This window comes from Diaporthe batatas (assembly GCF_019321695.1).
Source record: "Diaporthe batatas strain CRI 302-4 chromosome Unknown Contig00016, whole genome shotgun sequence".
Classification (NCBI taxonomy): domain Eukaryota; kingdom Fungi; phylum Ascomycota; class Sordariomycetes; order Diaporthales; family Diaporthaceae; genus Diaporthe; species Diaporthe batatas.
Window position 1 is genome coordinate 1201829 of NW_025408563.1, and position 21957 is coordinate 1223785.

Genomic DNA, 21957 nt, shown 5'->3' on the forward strand with positions numbered 1-21957 from the left:
CTCTACACTAATTGGCCTTCCAATTAATATCCTGAGGGACCTGATGCCCAGGCCTGCCCTCAGTAATCCTTCCGCGAGCAGTTTGTCCATATTGACCATGATTGTATGCAGATCCTATAATCACCCGCGGCCGCTGCCTTGGGATCCCCAGGTATGAAGGCAAAAGCCAACAACGATCAATTGATTTAAGGTCCCCTCCCGTCTGGACCGTCGAGCCGTGCAGCCGAACACGGCCATTGCTTTTCTATCCGCCGTCCTACCGAATTGCATCCATCAGGCCAAGTTGGTCTTATTAAATGATCATGTTCTGGCTAGATAGACCTTGGATCGTTTTCTCGTAAATTGTGGTTTTTTGACTTACCTAGGTACATTCGCTCGATGACGGCACGCTCGTCTATTCTGTGGCGTCGAACGACATTTTCCGGTCTTTTAATGGGATAGGGTAATGCGGAGCGCAAAGAGGTCGTGAATAATTGCTGGATAGTGGCTCAAGATTTTGAAAGGCTTTGCGGCTTCCCTCGCGAGGATAATGTGGAGTGGAATGTGACACTACTTGTGTTTGCAAGTCAACCGCAATCCTCGCAAATTTGATCTGTCAAGGACAACGATGCCGTTGCAATCTGAAGAAAGAGGGGAAGCCTTCCAAGTTTTGTGATCTGGATCAGGGAAATTGGGAACGCAGATCACCTGGTATATTGTATCAGTCTCTCGGCGTTTCCCCATTCACAGGCATGTAGGTAAATCGGTTCCACCTTCCCCTAAACGGAGCGCCTCCCCCATTTGAGATCAACTAGCTCAATGGTTGAGTCGGAGCTTACCGATGGGAGGTCATCTGTTCTCCGAGTCCAGTGGAGAAAGCTGGCCAGGAAAATGGAGTCTAGAGGACAGCACGCTTATTAACGCGGCGACAGTCTCCCAGCTAGAACATCGGCACTGGAGAAAGAGTCAAACCTATGAAGACACTGCTAATGTTTACTTGAATATCCAGTAGAAGCTGATGGTGTTCGTGCCTTCAGAGACTCTTGTTGAACTTTGTTGTTAATACAAAATGGCTGCGACTACCATCATACAAAACGTGGGCTCCAGCTGTTCTATGCAGCTGAACATCCATGATCCCGCACACGGAAGCATGGCCCGTTCCAATACAACAACTTGAAGAGGAAAAGTCGGCATGCTTTTCGATTGTATTTAATTCTTCATCAGTAGTCAGCTGATTCAAGGGGTCCTCACAAGTGCACTGCAGCTGATGGGTTGAGCTCGTGGTCAGCCCTCAAGGCGTCATGTTTGGGAACGACAAGAAAGTCATTTTGGCACCCTTGAACCACAATACCATCGGAAATCAGGCATGGATTCTGCCAGACAAAGCCACAAGCCGGAGCCTGAGAGGCGCATTACAAGCGAATGGGGTCTCTACTAGGATGAGGCTTGAACGGCCACATGGCATGCCAACCTTGAGAAGTTGGCGCTTGCTGATCATGCGAGCTGCTTCATTCCTAAGTGCCTAGGTAGCTATCCCGCCACTTTGAAGGGAGGCGCATTGAACTCATGACACGAACAGCCAAATTCTGCTCAACGATATCTGGAAATGCTCGAAGACTTGACGGGAAGCAAGCCCTTAGAATGCGATAGTAACATGTAGGTACCCAGGGCTCCTTCTACAACACGTCACCATTACTTGCACACAGTAGTTTTCATTGTACTCGGACCCGACGTAGAACCAACTGAGCTTTGATTCTGGCTTGTTGCAACACTTTGAAGCCGTCCATTTCTCCCTATCCACGGGACCTTACTTGCAAGGATCGATAACTGGGAGGTTATTAGTCCCGTGCTACTTTTGAAGGCAGAAAGACTGAATATTCAGACGAAACTGACGTAAAGCTTGAGTATCAGTACTTGTCAACTAGTCACTGGGGTCAAGGCCCCAATATTAGTGATCGACTATTGACCGATACCCCAAGCGATTGATGTTAGCCGCAGCGTTACAGTCAGTCCTATGCCCCTTCGTAAGCTTAAAGCGATCGATCTCGCAAGCAATTAGTCGAGTCCCTCCGAGAGGCCAACCGAAGTAAGGTGCTCTGACTGTCGAACCTCGGAAATATCCTTGCAGCTCCCGAATGTCCGCTGCGGATCATGATACGCACAACTGGAGACATTGGTAGCGAGCATTATCAACCGTCGATCAACGGAGGCATGTTGGCGAGAAAATAAGCTCGGTGGCTTGCATCTCCCGCAGAGCCGTCAACACCCCAGTCTTACCGGGATGGGAAAACCCACCCTCGTGCATCCGTGATCTGCAAGGGCACAGATCTGGTTGCAGCTGTCAACCTGGCGCAGCGTACCCCGGCTTAGCTTCGTCACGTTTATGCTGCTCACCACCACATCCTTGCACTAGGCCCTTATTATATACTGGCAACGACAGGCACAATTCCAAGGCTGACCCTTGGGGCAAACGTTAAGTGCTGACCACCCTGAGATCTTTCCGTTGTCTATTTAGTTCCTCGTGCTTGCAGCCCGCCCTAAATGACTGTCACATTGCCGGGCCTGTTTGGATAGAGAGTGTGGCTGCTCTCATTTGGCTCGCCACAAGACCCAACCAATGCCATCAACGTGAAAATATGTAATGAAGAAGGGTGTATACTCAAGAAAATCTCGAGTTCCGTTAGCTTTTGAGTTATGGTTCCGAAGCCTGACTTTTATACTGGTGCAACTTCTTCCTATATGAGGTGCTCTTGAAAATGCAGTCATCATTTCTCAAAGTGTTGAAGCTATCGCTGGCAGCGCTCGGACTGGCAGCAAGCATCCCGAACGTAATGCTTCCGAGGGAGGGCTCCGGCAGTCTGAACCATTGTGCGTGAGGCGATGTTCCCGCTGTCGGTGATCTAGGCTACAGCACATATCACCTGATGCAATTCATGCAAGACTATCACATGTTGTATTAGAACGAACTCTGCAGGAGGAAAAAGTATTAAAGCAGCTTTCTCCGCACTGACAATGGATATCTCGGTTGGTACCACGGGGTATTCGAAATATGTTGTGCTGAAATGTCCATACCTTCTAGTATCTGAACTTTCATCCAAAATTCCTGGAAGAGCTTTCCCTTATTACACCAGAAAGTGGCGACAACTCAACTTCAATTAATGTATTAAGAACAGCTGCCTTGACACTGCACTCCCTTTCGTGACAAGTGTAAGCTTGATTTGAAATTCTATCCTTCATTACAAAAAGATATGATAATTACACGAGGCTGAACCTTTCGAATCGCTTAAAACATTCACCCACGGCCTCGCCATTCATGACTCCTTCCACGTATGCCTCTCCCACGACAACCCAACCATTTCTCTTCCCAAGCTGACCCTCCAAGTCATTTACTATTTTGTCACGCTTCTTTGCTTGCGAATTATTCGGATCGTACCCTTCCAAATCATGTTTGAATGCCTCAATCTCTACCCTCAGTGCATCTTCTGCACGCCTGAAGATATAAGGTACGGATGCACCATGAACCAGCATAACCTCATCGCCATTCTCTACCCCTGTCATTGTCTGTCCAATAAATCCAGTGTCGGTTGTGAAAAGCCTTTGCTGATGGATCAACTCTAACTGGCACGATGAGGAAAATATGCGCAGTACTTGCATCTCATTGTCGGAATAGGTAGACTGCGTGTCACTCGCCGGCCATGGCACATAGGGGTATGCTTGCTTCAAGGCTTCATATACCTCAGACAGATCCTGCTTTATGCTTTCCAACTGTTGCTCAGCGTCTCCTTGACGTTCATTGTGGTTTTGTGCCAACATGACTCCTGTGGAGTTTAGCTGGGAATGCTCTGGAGATGTGTGAGCAGACAGTGTCTCGGTATCTTCGTAGCGAGTCTTCATGGCAATGTTTACATCTTTATCAAGGGCCAGACAGAAGCCCTGTTTCGCATCTTGGAGCTCCTGTGGATCACTTCCGTGAAGGCCCCAAGTACTTGCGCTAGCAAGTGCGGCAAGGCTTGATCGATTTGTATCACGATAATTTGTCGGTAATATGCATATCTCCCTGATAAGTTCAAGGGTGCTGTCGCCATTGATATAGTCTTTTAGAAGTGAATGGGGTGAGTGAGGATCGATTCCTGGTGGAACAAGCCTCTTTTGGACCGTTCCGAGCCGAGTTGCACTAAGGACCAGTGTTGAACCATCTGGCGAGATCCTAAAGTCATTCTGTACTTGTGTAGCAGCAGAGTGGTCGATGCCATAGGCATCAAGGCTTTTGATCCTATGTTGTGACCATAACCACGGTGCCAACGCTGGGATCCATGACGGCGCCAAGGTCGGGTTGTATCCACTGGAAGACGCTGAAATGCTTCTTGCCCGGTACCGCGAGCTGATTGACAGAAGCGAGGTAGGATCCGGCCCCGATAGCACACAAGCAGCAAGATTGACTAGAACCTCGTGTGTTGAGGTAGAATAGTCAGCTTTCAGTCGAGGCCAAAGCTGAATATCGCCAGAGCCTCCAACAGATGAATGATGAACATTTGCTGCAGTTTGCGCTCCAGGGCGGAGTGATAGAGGGGGTGTACCCGGATTCACAGGTGGTTGAGGGGGAAGAGGCGGCCAGATTGCTTCCGAAAGCTGGAGGTTTTGGCGGATTTGTAGCAGGTCAGGCCGAACCAGTGACAGACCCGCGAAGGCAAGATCCTTATAATTTCCAGCCTTTCGACCTATACAGGTTTCTAACCAGTCATGCAAAGACCATGTCCCGGTGCGGTCAGTCTCTGCTGTTTGTGAGGGATGAGGCAGTGGTGTGCTTGCAAACTGGGCCGTCCAACGAGGTGCCAGAACTGCCAAGTCCCGAATGTTCTGCAAGACTTCTCCAGTGCGACTGAATTCGGGAGAACGAACATAGTTGACGACTTTGAGGAAGGTTTCTGGCCCAAAATTATGCTTCCCAATCAAAAATATGACTTTCTTCGACAGCGCGATCTCCTGGATCACCCACATTCTCCGAAAGTAACGACGAGATAACAGGTGCCACAAGGCTAGGAAGTCCAAATAAAACCTTCCAAGGCCTCGAATACCCGATAAAGTTCGTTTGGTCCGCTCTTCTATGCTCGTGTTGACTGGGGAGTTCTCATCGACTTTTGGTGGGAGGTAACCACCCCCACCAGAAATATGACAGACGAGTCGTGTAAAGGTGCTGTCAAAATTTCTGTATCCACGACTGAGGCCAGACGGAACCATCCCAAGCCATACGAGGACCACTTCGGCGCTGCGGTAGATCTGGCCCATCATTTGCACCTGTGAACTCTTCTCCTCGTCATTTGTTTGGTTTATGCACAAAGCGTCAATCCAATATTCCTGCGGGGGCCGTTTTCGCAGTTGCAAAAGGGCATCATAGAGTGACGGTGTAACCTTTATAACTTTGCCGTCACAAATAATAATCTCGGTCGCTTCTTGATACTTCTGCTGCTCCGGAAAGTTTGCGCCAGCATCATCCTGGTGCTCTTTTCGCTTCCCAATTCTCAGTCGTTTTCGGACGCTGGCGTTGATTTTCGCGCGCATCGCGGACAAACAGGTGTCCAAGATGTCCCATGGTGTATCCTTCGTCCAGGAATACGATAGAGCTGCATATACCGGGGCATCAAGCATCAGATCCACAATGCGGAGGGAACATTCGAGGACTTCTCTTCCACTGCCAGGCTTGATTCTTAGGAGGCGAATACTTGACGTATGCGACGGCAGTGGCGTGGACCTGTAGGTGAAGTTACCAGTGAAGATTGCCTGTTCTCATGCATCAGTACTGTTACGCACATCGGGTTCGTGACGAAGGGGGATAAAGTACTCGAGCCTTTTCCCTAGGACGCCTCAGGAAGGAGCCTTCCTCCAGCGAATGCTTGCATGTTCTGCCTACGCATTGGCACACTAAATTGAATGATGCGCCTATGCATATGGCCGCCAACTGGCCAAACATGCGTATATCCGATAAACTTAGCTGGGTTCTGATGGCTTCCTCATCTTGAACAGAGCCCTCATCAGACCACTCATCAGAACCCTCATTAGACCCTTCATCAGACATTGTACGTGGAGACTGCATCGTCAAAAGATTTTGTTGAATGTCCAACTTTGGCGGTGTTAGGAGAGAATGGAAGGAGCAAATGAAGCAATGATTTTCCCCTCCCTTCTCCCTCAATGTTGTGAATATAGGTGTGTAGCATATAAATGCAGGCTCACGTCACGGCACATTTGCATTTCTGCCTTAGCTCACAGAATGTTTGGTTCTCTCAGCCTCATTGCTTCCCTTGGTTAAATGGTGTGTGTGTGCTCCAGATGTCTATTGGCTGTAGCTGCTGAGTTGGTCCAGACGTAGCAAATTCTCTCTATAGGTGTAATTCTCCTACCAATGGGAGGCTGAGTAAGGTGTCAGTAAGGCCTAGTCCGGCCCAAAGAATGCAGTAGGGCGTGTAACCCAGGCTCTCAAAATAGTTAAAGTCAGCGCTTAGTAAAACGAGGAGGCTCCGCACAAGGATTGGCCATGCAAGTTGGCTGCCTCAGCATCGCATCTGGCGGCTAAGTTGGTAGAAGAGTACGGGCCGACTACGCGTGTCTAGCCACCGAGTTCTCGTGAGATTCTTTGTTGATACTGTCACTTCCAAGTACTTATCTGTCTGGATGAAGTACGACGCAAGACCGGTGACGGGAAGGAAGCGGAGGCTGTTTGCTCCGGTTCTAAATGCATTGCACCTTGACGAAGCAGGTCTGATGGTTACTTGGTTTATCCCCAGCTGCGTAATGTCTGAAAGCGCTGGTCACTGAAGTAGATTGCTGCCGGACCGAGATGGCAATCAAGACGGGACCCCGGGTAGTAGAGCCTCGAACAGGTCTCGAGGTTCGAGCAGCGTGCGCAGGCGTAAGCATGGAGCACGGTTCGTTCCCTAGAGCTGGCAATTCCACTTCTCATGCACCCCGCGAAGGTCAAGACTACAACCCCCTACGAACTATGACGCGGGCTCCGATGGAAATTATTCAATAACCTTAATAGCCGTTAGTAATTTTGCTTCGGTATTTGGTTTCAAGTATAGCTAGTAGGGCTTGAGTAGAAAGGGAGGCTTTCTCACGATACAACCACCATATGATATGATGCAGTCTCATGCACATTGTACTTGATTTTGAGGAGTGGTTCTACTCACCCAAGCAGATTGGACGCTACCTCCTCAGCCGGCCAACGAGCCTTAAGCCTCCCCATACCAAGCTCCGCAACCCAATCCACATCCTCGCTGAGCTCGACAACCACTAATAACTGATATTCGCCGCGCGTTTCCTCGGCTGGTGGTGGGATGCCTGAGATTTCTTCATAGTGTCTCTAATTGTCACTACGATCGCAAATGACTTGAACGTCAAACACTGATGTCTCACGGTTACCCTCATGCTCCGTTCCGTTGGCGCTCTAATCTTTGAAATAGTGTCCGATCGATATGGCCGCAAGTAGCCGACGGTCATCTGCCTGACGCTGTTCATCGTCTTGAGGGCTTCCCGGTACGTTCTCTGGTGGATAGCGACTAAATCACCGTCGCAGTTGGGACCAACATGGCCATATTCGATTTTGGATGTGCCAGGGACAGGACCCAAGGTATTCCCTGCACTCTCAGCACTCGATAGAGCGGCTGGGTAAATTTGACACCCCACCATCCGTTGAGCGCTCTCAAAACCCTCTACGCGGGAGTAGTATTGACCAGGGAACTCCTCCCCGCCCACCAAAACAACGCCGGCCAAATGCAGAACTTCGCCAAGGACGACAAACACAACATGTTCCGTCTGCCAGTCGGCTGGCAGTACCTACCTAGTCAGCAAAAACCTCGGCGGCAACCTGGACCCTGCCAACGCAGGGCGATACGACCAGCTCGTGCGTCGTCAACATCCACAACCACGCGCGCTGGAACGGCAGGATCATCGGGTCCCTGGGGGGCAACGGACGACCAGTTCGCCAGCGTGTGGCGGCAGCTCACGCACAAGTACCGTACCTTGACAGCGATACCTCGGACACGCGTACCGAGTGCGTGACGAACAACATCGACGGTGCGTCTGGCCTGCTGGCCGGCGTGGCTGAGGACGGACAGGCGGCTGGCGAATAGCACTGAGACTGGGGTGGGCAACATGGCCAGATGCCAGAAGTAATTCGGTGAACAGGTGGCTTTCCTGGATCAGAACTCGGACGTGTTTATTGGGATCGTGGGGTGGCCTGCGGGCTGGTTCAACCAGACTTATGAGCTGGTGGAGGCGCCTACCCGGAATGGCGATGGCTGGACTGATGCCTCGCTTGTCAAGACTTGTCTGGTCAACAGATGAATGCCCGAGGCCCTTTCTGTATGGTTAGAAGCGTTTAGTCCCGGAAAGGTTGAGACACACAATGCCCAGAAGCGTATCAGCATGCTGAAGAGGTGATATCATTGAGTCCGTCTATGGACGCAAGTGATTCTATTCTTGTTCTCGTTTCCCTGTAAAGCCATGATTATTCCCATGACTATGGTTTGCACCTTGCAGAACTCTCTAACTCCCAGAATTTTCTCGCTCATCCATGCGAATCTCTCAAACTTTCAAAGCAGGCCTCAAAGCGTTTCGGCAAATGAGCAGACATTAGGAAAGTTCAAATCCCAAACAGAACAGCGCGTGCTCTCACAATCGCAAGACCAATCTCAGACCGAAAGTAAAGCCTAGAGCGGCGGGTATCATCATCAAGCTCATCGACCTCGCATCCTTTGTCCCTCCCGCGCCGCTGTTGGCAGGGAACTCCTTGGCGAGACTGGCCGTCGCGCTACCTGTTGCGAGGAAACAGCTCGCCGTGCCGCAGTCGTAACCGGACGGGCAGCAGCCAGCAGTGGGCCCCGCCGACGCGGGACACAGGGACCACCCGCCGGCACAGGTCGCGTCCGAGGTGGTGGTGGGCACCGCTGTCACGGGCACGACGATCGTCTGGTCGCCAGAGATGATGGTGGTCGACGCGGTCGATGGGCAGGACGTCACGTGGCAGTCCCGGCCGGTCTGGCAGCAGCCGCCGCCGTAGACGGCTGAGCAGGCGTAGAAGCCCGTGGGGCAGTAGCCGGGCGGCGTGGTCAGGGTGCTCATCGAGGTTGGGCGGACGGGGGCGCCTGGGCCGGCAGTGGTCTCGGTTGACGTCGAGGTGGCGGTGGTCGATGACTCTGTCGTGGAGGTTGAAGTCGAGGTAGTTGTGCTAGTTGTCGTACTTGCAGATGGCGCGACAGTGATGGTGACAATGACGGTTGTTGGAGAACCGTTGTTGGCTGTCGAAGTGAGGGTGCTCGTCCACGTTACCACGGTCACCGTGGCAGTCGCACTCTGAACACCTGGGGTAAACAGTCAGGAAGATGCTCGGACATAAAATGCACCCCAAGAGCTCACTCACATCCAATGCTGGCACAGACGAAGCCATCAATACAGCACCCACCACCAATGTCCGAAGGACAGCCTAGCTGAGATCCTGAGCAGGCAATTGACCCAGTGCATTCTATGCCATCTGGGCAGCATCCCACTGGCCCCAAGCCGGTGTCGGCAATCTCCACGCACTCTGTCCCTGCCTGGCAACAACTGTTAGGGAAGCCGATGGCCGAGCAAGCTGACGTTCCAGTTGGACACGCAAACTGCCTCTTCTCCAGCCTCGCGATGACATCCCTGGCCCGCTGAAACAGGTGCCACCCGGTCGCAGGGCTCTCATCTGCCCTCGATGCCAAGTACGAATCAAAATGGGGCGCAAACGGGGCGCGGAATGAGATGGCAGCCGATGAGTTCGCGGCCAGGAGCTCCTCTTCCTGGATGTCCAAGACAGGGTTGGCCAGGGTGGCCGGCTGGGCGTTCGATCCGACCCGTGCAACCTCGTCATCCGGACCGAAAGCGTAGTACTCGTGCAGCAGCTTCTCGCCGGCGTCGGGGCTCATCTTCCGAATGGCAGTCGGCAGTCGCTGGGCGTCGGACTGGCCCTGGCTGAGACCGACCTGCGCTGCCACGAGCAGCAGCAGCATCAGCAGCAGGGGTAGCGAGGCGGGCAGCCTGGTGAGGAGGGTGAGAGGTCGCATGTTGAAAAGCACCCTCGTGAGTGAGCCCAAGCCACCGCGGGCTGGTGATGCAGAGGCCTCAGAGGAGCGACAACAACCGCGCCGATGACGTGCGGCAGAGCTTTTGAGAGTGAACCTTGAGCTTGTTAGCCCACAAAACTGTCCATGACAGAGACAGGTGCTGGACGCTGCAGACGAACCCGAATAAAAGGAAGGTGACGAATGGGAAAGTAAGATGCCCAGGTGGAAGTCTGCAGGTTGGCTGCGATGATGAGGTGGCAGTGGTGGCACCAAGCTTCTGACGTGCGTTATTAGTGGGCAAACCGGGTCCTCAACTGTTACGAGGGTGGCTGGGAGGTCACCATGAGTGGATCACCACCACACTGACGTTTCACCGCCTGCCAAGAGGGAAGAACAATTCGAAAGAAAACCTTCTCTGCTACACTGAGGACGGCGAGTTGCACAGCAGAAGAACAAGTTACACCCTCGACCAAGTGCAGTAAGTCTCACTTGCTCTTCTTGCATGTGCAGCTGCAGCATTTTCTGGGGTCGAAGATGAAAAGTGACAGGGGTCAACGTCGGTAGGTACCGAAGGACGTTGCATGCATCCAGCCCTAACCCTTGCGGTGTAAGTGACCTGATTTAGAAGTCGGCTCTTTTCATACAGGTGCCCTGTCTCTACCTCATCTCGCCCTAATCTCGCCCTCATTCACTTCTTCCAAGATTGGCACACATGGACGAGGAAAAGGATCTTTTGAGAGAATTTGTACTATGAAATGCATCCTTCCTAGTTGCATCGTCCATTCACCTGCTCCAGACACGCCGCCCTATGTCCATTTCTGCGACGCTGAACAAGCCACCCGAGCTCATTTCAGGAATCAAGAGAGTGTTATAAATCTTTTAAACATTCCATAGCAATCACTTCCTTCAGGCAAGTCTCAAAAACTACTGTCGACGGCCAAGGCTCATCTCTGAGACAACTTCAGTCCCTCAGAGGAGCAACACCGCTGCCAACCCCACGCCAGCGGCAGACACAACAGAAGCAGCCAGCTTGCCAGCCCCGCTCTGAGCCAGGCCCGTGGATGACGATGTGCCCCCCGTAGATGTCGCGCCGGTGCTTGCGGGCTTTGTAGCCTGGACTTGAATGCCTGCCACTGCTGTTGTCGCTGCAGGCGTGTAGGAAGTCGACGTGAAGGAGCACTGTGACATGATCTTGCTGGCATCTAAGTTTTCAGGCGTCAGCAGTCGGGCATCTCACCACCCGATCAATCCATCCGACCAGGCTGAGTCAGGGTTCCTTACCATCTGTGGTGGCCCCGTTCTGAGCGATGCAGCTCGCGCAAAGCCCCATCACGCCCGCGACGTCGAAGCTCTTGTTCGTGCAGATGCAGTTAGCCTCGATGGCCTCGTCCGACTCCTCTGCCCGGCGGAGGAGCAGACCCCCCCGCTTGGCCTTGTCCATGTCCATCTCCTGGGGGTCGACGTCGCACGTGTTGGTGAGGTCGACGATTGGCTGGCAGATAATTTTACACGCGGTCGGTACGTCGTCGAAACGGAGCTCCTCTGCCAGGATCGTCGGGACAACCACGGCCAGAGTGGCAAGCAGGATTGTGGAGTGCATGTTGGAAATGAGGCTCAAAATTGCGTCTGTGCCTGATTGGCGAGTGCTGGTGAGGTCGGGGTCTGGACCGTCCAAGGCTGTGATGGAATTCTTGGAGCAGCGGTCGGATTTGAGAGATTCGAAGATGGGAATCTGAGCTTGGCAATCACATTCTTCTTATACTTGGTCTCAATCGGGCGACGCCATGCCTTTAACCGCTGATGCCAAGCAAGACAGATGACATTGCCGATGAGGCACGAAGTAAGCCACCATTCCTGCGGTTTCACGGGAATCTGTGCAGTCGAGAAGCCAGTGCATTACCCCAAAGTCTAGATGCCTAGAGCTCAGTGCCTCCCCACGTTTCACGTATTTTTGGAGCTTCTCATGAAAATGTTTCAGACCAGCCACCGGGAAACTAGTCAGCAAAACGCCAGGCGTTTGGAAAAATCTCCGATATCTCAGATACTTTACCGATTAGGAAGACTTTCATACACAGCATCACATATTTGACTGCAGATGTTAGGCTTGCGGCTAGGGCTTGAAGAGAAGAATGAGGCGCAGGGGCTATACTGATTAATTATCAGTTGACCATTGCTGGCTCTACTGCTGATGAGGTGGCACGTAGTGGAGGTTGTGAAGACAATAACGCTAGAACTAGAACGATCGAGACATTTCAGCCACGCTCTCACTGACTTAAGCCTCTGTCCGCCAGGAGCAGCCACTTATCTTGTGTTTCTCGAATATTGGATGTCTGGCATCGGGTAGGTGGTTCAGCCAGGCCACTGGTGTTTCTCGGTTTCGTTTCCCGCCACCAGTTGAGCAATGGGATGCCAAGTGCTGCCGGACGGTTTCATATATCGTGGCAGGTCTGTCCCGTGTGTGTTCTAACAAAAGGTCACGTACGTTTGATTTGCTAGAAGAGACTGACCCTCTACAAGCATCACAAGCTTTAGACAAGCAGAATTTCCCAGTGATGGAGGCTAGATCTGGAAGCACAGGGTTGAGGCCCACGACATGCGGGTCTGGCCAAACTCTATATCAACGGCAGGAGGAAACATCGGAATGTGTGGTTCAGTTTTGGGCCAAAAAAAGACGCCCGCGTGGCTTACACCCAAATCGTGGGATTATCTCATCCAGGTGGTCCAATGACAGACGAAAATATTAGCTTACAACCTTCTCATATTCATTACTAGTCTCTTTGTTCTCAAGCTCTGATGCAAAGTGCCGATGGGCTCGTCAACCATACTGCCATTGTCGCATGACGCACCGGCATAGTTGACACAATAAGCGCGCTTCTGACAGCCGGCGTCAAGTGGGAAGAAGTCAGTTTGGAATGCTCCGCCTTGGAGATAGGGACCTAGAATCCAACTGCCCATTTTTCTAGTGACTCAAACCCTTCTCTCTGGCGCTCTTGACATCTTTCCAGTACCGTTCCGCCGTGATCTCTCTCATCTTCCTCCCCCACCTGACCATGCCGAACAAGCTCGCGTTCCACACAAACCCGATCGCCGCAACGGTGATATACGTGTTCTGGTACCCCGTAGCCTTAAGCCACGGCGTGATAGCATAGTTGATGGCGAAGCTGAGCGTGTTGCGGATGAGCACGCACGTCACGACCATGCCCCCCGACAGCTCACGGTACGACGAGATGGCGTAGTTGAGGGCGGCGGAGACACAGAGCGCGTTGCTGATGGCCAGGAGGAACTGGCTGAACACGAGCCCGAACCAGTGGATGTGGCGGACGACCCCGACCCCGTAGAGGACCAGGGAGAAGGGCACGAGGATCATGGAGGCCACGAAGAGGTACAGGGTGTGCTCGGGCTCCGAGATGCCGTTGTTGCGCCGCGCAAGCCGCACGGTGAGGATGCGGCCCACTTTGCCTGAGTAGTATCCGCTGCAAAAGAGACTGATATGAGTGTCATGTACGATGCGGAATTTGGCAGGCATAGATTGCCGTGCGAGGGAATGGCTTGCTTACCCGGTAATGGTACCTATCACGCCCGCAGCATATGCCCCGGAGACCTGCGTCGTGTTCCACCCGTACATGGTCGTGTACACTGTCCCGGCAGTGGCATTCTGAACGCCGGACCATACGAGGCTGTTGGCTCCATACATGAGCCCTGCATAAACAACGGCCGGGTATGTGAAGCCTTTGAAAGGAGCGATCGCGATGTCTAAGACTCGGTTTGGCCGAGGCGCGTCCTTTAGGCTCAGTTTCTGCCAGTATGTCTTTCTGGGTTTCGTGACTTTTCCCTCTTCCATATCACTGCCTGGTAGTATTTGGGGACTGGACTTTGTGTCGGCAGTTTTGTCACCTGTCACGGTATGCCAAAGGCCACTGTTGTTGGTTTGCTTTTCGGGAGATACTGGAGCCGGTTCCTTGGCATCCAATTCAACATCCTCCGCGTGTTTGCGATCGTAGTTGGTCTCTTCCATAAATAGAAAGCAATATACAAGGGCAATGCCGTTAAAGATTGCACACCACCACTTGATGATACAACATTTGAAGTCAGCTCTGAACGACCAAGCACATCAAAAACCGGAGAATAGGCCTACCAAAGTCCATTCCCACCCCATGCCACTATTGATGAACCCTGAGATCATGGGAGCCAGCTTCCCAGTGAGGGCGAGAGACCACCCGTACCAAGCCATATACTTTGGCCGTTCATGAGTGAACCACTGTTATCCGAGGTCAGTGTTGAAAAGTTCTGCATGGGTATTGTAGGGTCTCTCACAATATCCGTGATTGAGATTTCGCAGAGCGACTCCACGGGTGAGCCAAACAACCCGAGAAGAATCCGGCTTATCTGATAAGTGGTAGCCGTTGTACATAGCGGCGCCGTGGCCATGATGATAATGTTTGCAACAAGAGAAAATAAATATGCAGGTCTTTTCCCGTACTGCAGAGCTAAAGGTTGCCATAGAATGCAGCCCCATCCATAGAATAAGAACTATCACATGGAGTGGGCTTCGTTAGCTCGTTGAGGGGTTGCAGGTTTGATATGCACTATGCATGCTGTGAATTAGACGTACCATAATGCCCGTACCGTTGTTCAAGTCGGCTAATGTCAGCCCGGTTGCTTTTCGTATAGGAGTTACGACAGAGTATACAGCGCTCGAGGGGATTGCCAACAGTATGGTGTATACCACGACGCATGAAGTAGCTAGGAGCTTCCGGCGAAACGACCAGTTGAGGGGATCGTCTGGATCATCACTTGGTCTCGGGATGAGAACGATGTCTTTCACGTCTTTGCCATCTGCGTGTTTGATTGCCATTGTCCCCTCCAGGTCGACCAGATGGACAGTACCCGGAGGTAAGCGTTGTGCGGACATGGGCTCGCTAGGATCGGCATTCTGGGCCATACTGTCTCTTCGAGGCTGGCTCGATTTTGGATAGCCAAATGCGAAGATTGGAAGAAACTAAGAGAATGTTTTGATGGAAACAAATTCCAAGCAGTTGCGTCTCTGTTCTGTCTATTTATCGTTTCTCCTCTCTTATATTCGACTCCTGTCAGATCTCAAGCGAGCAATGACGATTGCCCCGCAGTGCACAACACTCACACCCCTGACGATAGAATAGTGATTCCTATCAAGATCACCTAGACCGTCGTGCCTATCTTGATAACCGGCATGCATGGGGACTTGGCATTGATCGGACCGGGTTACAACCGCATTTGAATGTAACTAGTCCGCATTTACGGTACTCTCCAGGGGATTGAAGCCAGTGAATGAGGCAACCACCATCTTTAGTTGTTCGGGTATCACCTTTGCCGCGATCAACATCTCTATTGTTCAGCCCTCCCGACTCTTTGGTGGTGAACATGCCACATTTTATGTCAATCCTATGCGATTGAAAGACATGTGAATATTTGGTTCCAGCTGAGTGCGAAGCAAGTTACGAGCTGGACGAAGCGAGGCACTATCGCTGCTTATGCCGGCTCAGTTGACCACATTCGCCCCTTGGGATTGTCTGTTCACCAACGCTGAGCCCATTATGACTCGTCCTGTCCCCGGATGCTGACGCCCCACGAGCCGCGTATCAACACGTCTATGCCATTGCCAACAGGTGTGCAAAGTCAATCGTACTGCAGCCAATTGCGGCACCAACAGCATGGCATCATCCCGGTCGTTGTCTTTCCGTCCAACAACGAGCCCCGTTATGTTCTCGAACTTTCTGTTCTACCTGTATTGCATTTCAAGTCTTGGCCATTTTTGCTGCTGCTAAGATGTGGATATGCGGTCTATATGAGTATAGGAGCCGCGATCTTGGCCTATCGATGCTACCTAGGTATCTGCGTTAGCTAGCCTAAGATGAACACGAAAGGATTTACGAGAATCATGCCGACTTCGCTAAACTTTATGAAATAAACACACAGGAATACATTCGTGGGCTTGAAACCTGTTTTGAAATACCGCACAGGTCGGTTGATGAAGTAAACGGTAGCACACTTGAAGCTTTAGCTTCATCACATCTAAATTGCAGTTCGTGACTTTGCTGAACGGGACTTGCAATGCATCAAATCTGGGAGTCGCGACTTACCCCGCAGATCAAGGTGCATCTGCGTAATCCAGAGTAGCACTGTCCATCCTGTTAGTCAGATAATCGCCTATTTGCTGCAGTGCGACGCATAGGCTGTGAACGGCAGGAAGGGGCAACGGTTAACGCCTCGTCGCATACAGGAGCTGCCGGGTTGCTCGTCATCCTCCCCGACGTCTTTCCCCGCAAGAATACGACCCTTGTCGCCTCTCAGCACCCTCTTCACCATCCTGGCATCAATCAATACCACAGAAAAGGTGTGTTACCGTCTTCAAACCTTTGAACACCTGAGAAACGAGTCCAGTCGACCGACTTCGCCCCTCTCCCCTCGAGTCCCCCTCACTGCCAGTGAGACGCATAGATCACATCCGACCCACCTGTCTGGAAAGAGTTTACCCCTTCATATCACAATTTCAAAACCTTCGCTGTTGGCCTTGTCCATCCCACTGCTCCACTAGTGTGGTGATGACGATGAGCAACCTCGACAAGGACGATTATCCCGCGGAAATTCTAGGGTACGCCGAACCATGGATTGTTGCCCCTGGTGACTCCGTAAGAATAAAGGTAAAGTCAGTCGGAGAGACTTCGTTCAGTAGATATAACCCTTGCCAGAATGCGCCCAGTCTAACTCGAATGTACAGGTTTCGTGTACGGAGTCCGAGTACAAATATCGAACAATTCGCCTGATGCAGGGAGTCGAGCTAGAACATGCGCCACCCACAGCATCAGAGGAAGTCACGGAAATCCCCAGAGAGCAACGCAGGGGCAGATTCCAGCTGGCTAGGCCCGGGTCTTATGGGTATGTTTCGAAATGGGGTTCATCCCGAGCCGCCCAGGGCCTCGAAGTCGTCTTCTACGTGCAACCGTGGTTGCTAAACTGCCCGCATCCACAAACACTGCTGTCTACTCTGGATTGGTCCACCCGCAGTGGATTCTCAGTCGTCCTGAACATGCAGAATTCACTTGACATTGTTATTGGCACCGGTCTCGAAACCGGGCATGAAGTGTTGCGCACCGACCTCAAACCCCAGAAGAATACCTGGTCAAAGGTCACGCTCACCATTAGCGGGAGGTCAGTCCGAATGACGCTGGTACACAAATCATTCCATGTCGAACCGATTCCACCCCCCGGGGCCTTTGAGAAAGTCAACTGGCTCATCGGTGAAGCGCTGGTGTCCGAGCCAGGACCCCTGATAATTGCGGCATGCCCGAGCGACCGCAACAGCAACAAATACAATGGTCCCCATCCCCAGGTGACCGACTTCTTCAACGGCCGCATTGATGGTCTCACTTTGACAGCAAAGGGTCCGCAGCCGTCAATTCTTGCCAAATATGACTTTTCACTTGACATCTCAAGTGACCGTATCATCGACGTCTCGGGCAGTGGACATGACGGTGTTCTGATTAACGCACCAAGCCGAGCTGTCACCGGACATGACTGGGATGGATCTCAGTGCGACTGGACGCGGGCAGAGCATGGATACGGCGCCATACACTTCCATGAAGATGACCTCGACGATGCGGCGTGGGACACGGATTTCACGATCAAGATTCCGCCGAGTGCACGCTCTGGCGCCTACGCAGTCGAGGTAGAAACCACGAATGGGCGGGACAGGGACTCGATTACTTTCTTTGTGCGGCCGACACAGTGGACGTCGGACATTTCCGAGAAGGTCTGCCTCGTCCTTTCGACGTTCACGTACCTGGCCTACGCCAATGAGCGCTTGCTCGACACGAGCAGCCATGTGTTCGCGGACGACTTCGACGTCGAGCAATGTGAGAAAACCAGCGAGTTTTACAAGATTCGCCGCCGTCGTGATCTCGGCATGTCTCTGTACGACACCCACAAGGACGGTTCAGGCAACTGCTTCTCGTCTTCCAAACGCCCCCTGCTGAACATCTGCCCAGGATATGTGATGTGGGCGTTTTCTCGCCCGCGTGAATTTTCGGCTGATCTCATGATGATCGGATTCCTGGAGCGGGAGGGCATTCCGTACGAGATCCTCACCGACCATGACCTGCACTCACGGGGAGCCAGCTGCCTCCAAGGCTTCAACACCGTCATCACAGGCTCTCACCCAGAGTACCATACTTTGCAATCTTTCGACGCTTACAGCGGGTTTGCTCGAGGTGGGGGGAACCTGATGTATCTCGGCGGCAACGGATTCTACTGGGTCAGTGCCGTTGATGTCGCCCGTCCGCATCGATTGGAAGTGCGCCGAGCCGATGTTGGAACCCGCACGTACACGCTCCCTGGAGGAGAGCACGTCAACAGCCTCGACGGACGATGGGGCGGTCTGTGGAGGTCACGGGGCATGAGTTGCAATATGTTGTTCGGGATCGGATTCAGCGCACAGGGTACCGGCACAGGCGTCCCGTACCGCCGTACAGAAGCGTCCAGAGACTCAAAGCTGGCCTGGATGTTTACAGGGGTGAGCGAGGATCTGATTGGTGAGCATGGGCTCGGGGGTGGCGCATCTGGAGACGAGATTGACCGTTTCGATGTTGACCAAGGCAGCCCCGAGGGCGTGTTGGTGCTCGCCACGAGTACTGGCCACAGTGATGAGTTTGGCATCGCTGTTGAGGATCTCATGTTTCCGGCTATCAAAACCATGGGGACTCAGACAGACCTGGTTCGCAGTGACTTGGTCTACTACATTGGCGCCAGTGGCGGGGCGGTTTTCAGCGTGGGAAGTATCAACTGGTACTGCTCGCTTGCATGGGACGACTACGACAACGACATTGCGCAACTCACTCGGAATGTCATCAGAGGCTTTCTGGGTGGGATGAACTGAGCACTTGAGAGTAGTTTGTACAAGTCTTTGATTACCTAGTAAATACAGGTTCCCCTGCCTGAGCATTCTCTATGTAGAGTGTCCGTCTTTGTAATAATCAGACAAATTTGTCATCAGCCCTGTGTCTACCTAAGTAACCAAGCACCGACATTACCTAGGTAGTTGGTGGACGACATTGGTGCGAATCACAGTTCACCATCCCTGCGAGCCTTCTGGAGCGCCTCGGCCACCTCTATGTCAGCGAGATCCTTTTTTCCGTGCAGCGTGAACGCATCAAGCTTCTCCTTTTCCTTCCTAACCTTCCTCTCCGCCTTCCTGGCCCGCTTCGCTGCCCTCTCAGCCTTGAGCTTAACCATGCGTCGCTTTGGCTTCGGATCCTCCTCGGCCTCCTCTGGCTCCTCGGTGGCGGGCTGGTCGATGGGATCCTCGTCAGCCATCACCTCGTCGGTGTCCTGCTGCGCAACCTCCTTCTCCTTACCCTTCTTCACAGGCTGGTTGGTGGGCGGCTCGTCGGTGTCCTGCTGCGCAACCTCCTCCTCATTGCCCTTGTCCACAGGCTCGTACAAGTCGCGTTACTGACACCAGTTCGAGTTGCAGCAAATTGTCAACCCAGATACTTAGAAACACGCGAATGCGGGGTAATGTCTTCAATCAGAACCAGATTGAATTGAAAGACCAAAAAATAAGAACTCCAGACCTTGTCCATATTTGACTACTCAATCCCTTTCTCTCAGAATTAAAAGTTGCTTTGCCGCCGTTCTAGTCAGCAGCGCCGTCGGGAAGGATGCCTCCTAGTCTTGTCTGGTCGGCACCAGGCTGGGGCCACGCGCCCACCACAAGTCCATGGCTTGAGGCTGTCTACACGACGAGCCGATGCCACTAACAGCGATCCTCAGCCGTCACGATGACATTCCATGGAAGGCTTGCATGGAATGCCTGGCCTCTCACCCAGCTAAGTGGTGTACCGAACTCAACACACTTGTCCATCACTATCTGTGCCATGTCGGCAACGTCATCGAAGGTAAAAGTGACTTGCCGTGTGTCCTTCCAAGCAGGCATACAAGTTAGCACTGTAGTTTGTAAACAGCCATGGGGCAAGCACTGTGAGTCACACAAAGGAGTTACTTACATCATTACAGAAATAGAATGCCGCTGTCCGGTCGTAGTCTTTGCGGCAAGAGACTCGAAAACAATGGCCTGGGCCTGGTAGAACGCTGTTTTTGTGGCTCCCGAAATGCCGCAGATACGTTTGGATCATGAAAGCGGTGTAATAGGAGCCTTGCTTGCCGATATTGCAGTAGACCGTGTTGCCCTCGGGGGAGAACACAGATGTGGTGGCGTTGGATTCCTCGTCAGCGACCCAATCGTGTCCCGGGTAAGTGGCGTTGATGAACGCGACGACCTGCTCGATGGTCCCCGGCACTGTGATCTTGTCCGCCATTCCCGGGAGCTGAACCTCCGTCGTCATGTTGATGATTTGGTGTGCTACGATCTTGCCGTCCCGGTCAGGGGCGAACAGAGTATCGCCATCGCGAAAGGTGGAAATGCCATTGAGGGCAGCCTGGTGACGAAGTTGAATCAGCCATGGGTATCGTGCCCTGTTGTGCTGGTTGTGTACCAAGTCAGAGTAGTTGTGAGACGTACTTTTGCAGAGGTAACGGCCAAGAGCAGGGTTATGACGGCAATCACGGCCATGGTAAAGGTTAAGGTCGCTTGAGGCATATTTGGTTTTCAAGGAAGTGGTTGAGGCCTGGATAGAGTCGAAAGTTGCTTGAAGGATTTGAGTGGATGTGGCTGGAAGTTCTGAATTGAAAGTTGTGAGGCAAAGGAACGAAACGACGTTCCACTCCAATTTGCCTTGTATTTAAGTGGACTTCGGTGGGCTCTTGTGCTTCCACTGTCCAAGTCACAGGGAATTTTGAGTCACCCCGACGCAACACTATCTTCCGATCCTCTGCGTTGTATGGGCCTCAAGGAGTCTTCCAGGTCGTTGGTCCGGCCGCTTCATTTGCTTCAGTGACAGACAGACAGACATACCGGTTTTGATCGGCAACTACTACCACTACTACCTAGGTATGTTCCGAGAGAGCAGTCACCGATAGATCAATAGAGAAAAGGTGATCTTATAAGAAGTTATTATATATGACATTGGTTGCGTAAGAGGTTATCTAATCTGAGCTCGTCACGTAGTAATTTGTCTTATGGGAGGTTGTCCCAAAGGGCTTGGGTGTATTATCCTCCGTTTTTGTAGGTACGAATGTCCGATGGATTACTCGGGCTTCTCGTCCGCTTGACCCTGCTGGAGTTCCAAGGTTCCCGAGGAACGTGTTTGTAACACTTCACGAAAGCCGTGCGGATAAATGCGCCCAAATAAAGCAGATTACACTCTAGCCACCTACCTGTATTTGACGAGAATAATCACTGCTCTAGGACCGCTGCGCGGCCGGTTGACAGGGCTGAGGTCCAGGCATGGCAGACAAAGGTTGGCGATAACCTCACCAAAGTCGCTTTCGAATTATCTTCAACGAACATCAGGGAGCCTATGAAAAGCATAAAGTCCTGGTGGGCCTGTACATGATATCCCGGATGGACCCGGCCCAACGAACGGACCCTGAATAAGGTTTCTTGGGAGGTTCCTACCAAAGGTCTTGGGCCGAGCGAGGCGAGGCCTTAACTGGCTCCCTGCTCAGTCATCCAGTGTGGCCGATTTGCCCTCCCACTTTTGGACCTTAGCCATCCTCTCGTAATCCCCTCAACCCTTCCCCCTTCAATGTTAGTAGTGCCGACTCGACTGCAATTGACGTATTGAAGACAAGTGCCTTGTCTCCGTTTTCCTTTCGTAATAGTGGTTAAAGCGAAGAAAGGTTTGAAGGCCTAGGTACCTAGGTGGTGGCTAAGTCCTGACTAATTAGAAGCCTGTTTCCTTTTTTCTTTTTCTTCTTCATTTTTTACCTGCTCATGGTTGGGAATTTTGTTACGGTTGGC

General features: G+C 52.2%; 5 protein-coding genes across 5 annotated transcripts; 1 reads left to right on the forward strand and 4 right to left on the reverse strand.

Moving 5' to 3' along the window:
• Positions 1-8459: 8459 nt before the first annotated feature.
• KVR01_011787 (uncharacterized protein) lies at positions 8460-10460 on the reverse strand. The gene is made up of 2 exons (XM_044793420.1): positions 9395-10237; positions 8460-9335 (listed from the first exon to the last, which is right to left on the reverse strand). Exons 1-2 carry the CDS (start codon positions 10059-10061, stop codon positions 8647-8649), a joined length of 1356 nt encoding a protein of 451 aa, XP_044639496.1. The 5' UTR covers positions 10062-10237; the 3' UTR covers positions 8460-8646.
• A 570-nt stretch (positions 10461-11030) lies between these two features.
• KVR01_011751 (uncharacterized protein) lies at positions 11031-11661 on the reverse strand (the record flags this gene model as incomplete). The annotated part of the gene is made up of 2 exons (XM_044784180.1): positions 11031-11263; positions 11343-11661. The coding sequence occupies 2 exons, from the start codon at positions 11659-11661 to the stop codon at positions 11031-11033; spliced, it is 552 nt and encodes a 183-aa protein (XP_044639460.1).
• A 1359-nt stretch (positions 11662-13020) lies between these two features.
• Positions 13021-15003, reverse strand: KVR01_011719 (uncharacterized protein; the record flags this gene model as incomplete). Its single annotated transcript, XM_044794948.1, has 5 exons — positions 13021-13534; positions 13619-14127; positions 14197-14319; positions 14376-14591; positions 14674-15003. 5 exons carry the CDS (start codon positions 15001-15003, stop codon positions 13021-13023), a joined length of 1692 nt encoding a protein of 563 aa, XP_044639428.1.
• A 1639-nt stretch (positions 15004-16642) lies between these two features.
• KVR01_011636 (uncharacterized protein) lies at positions 16643-18972 on the forward strand (the record flags this gene model as incomplete). The annotated part of the gene is made up of 3 exons (XM_044787113.1): positions 16643-16741; positions 16901-16956; positions 17106-18972. The coding sequence occupies 3 exons, from the start codon at positions 16643-16645 to the stop codon at positions 18970-18972; spliced, it is 2022 nt and encodes a 673-aa protein (XP_044639345.1).
• Positions 18973-19851: 879 nt separating this feature from the next.
• On the reverse strand, positions 19852-20694 carry KVR01_011548 (uncharacterized protein; the record flags this gene model as incomplete). Its single annotated transcript, XM_044783423.1, has 3 exons — positions 19852-20016; positions 20102-20533; positions 20617-20694. 3 exons carry the CDS (start codon positions 20692-20694, stop codon positions 19852-19854), a joined length of 675 nt encoding a protein of 224 aa, XP_044639257.1.
• Between the last annotated feature and the right edge of the window lie 1263 nt (positions 20695-21957).

Excerpts from the sequence above, each read along its gene's own strand:
- KVR01_011787 (XM_044793420.1), bottom strand. The coding sequence starts at position 10,061 with ATGCGACCTCTCACCCTCCTCACCAGGCTGCCCGCCTCGCTACCCCTG. Across the intron at positions 9,336-9,394 it reads CGTCTGTGCCAGCATTGGAT|GTGTTCAGAGTGCGACTGCC; the intron begins GTGAGTGAGCTC and ends TGTTTACCCCAG.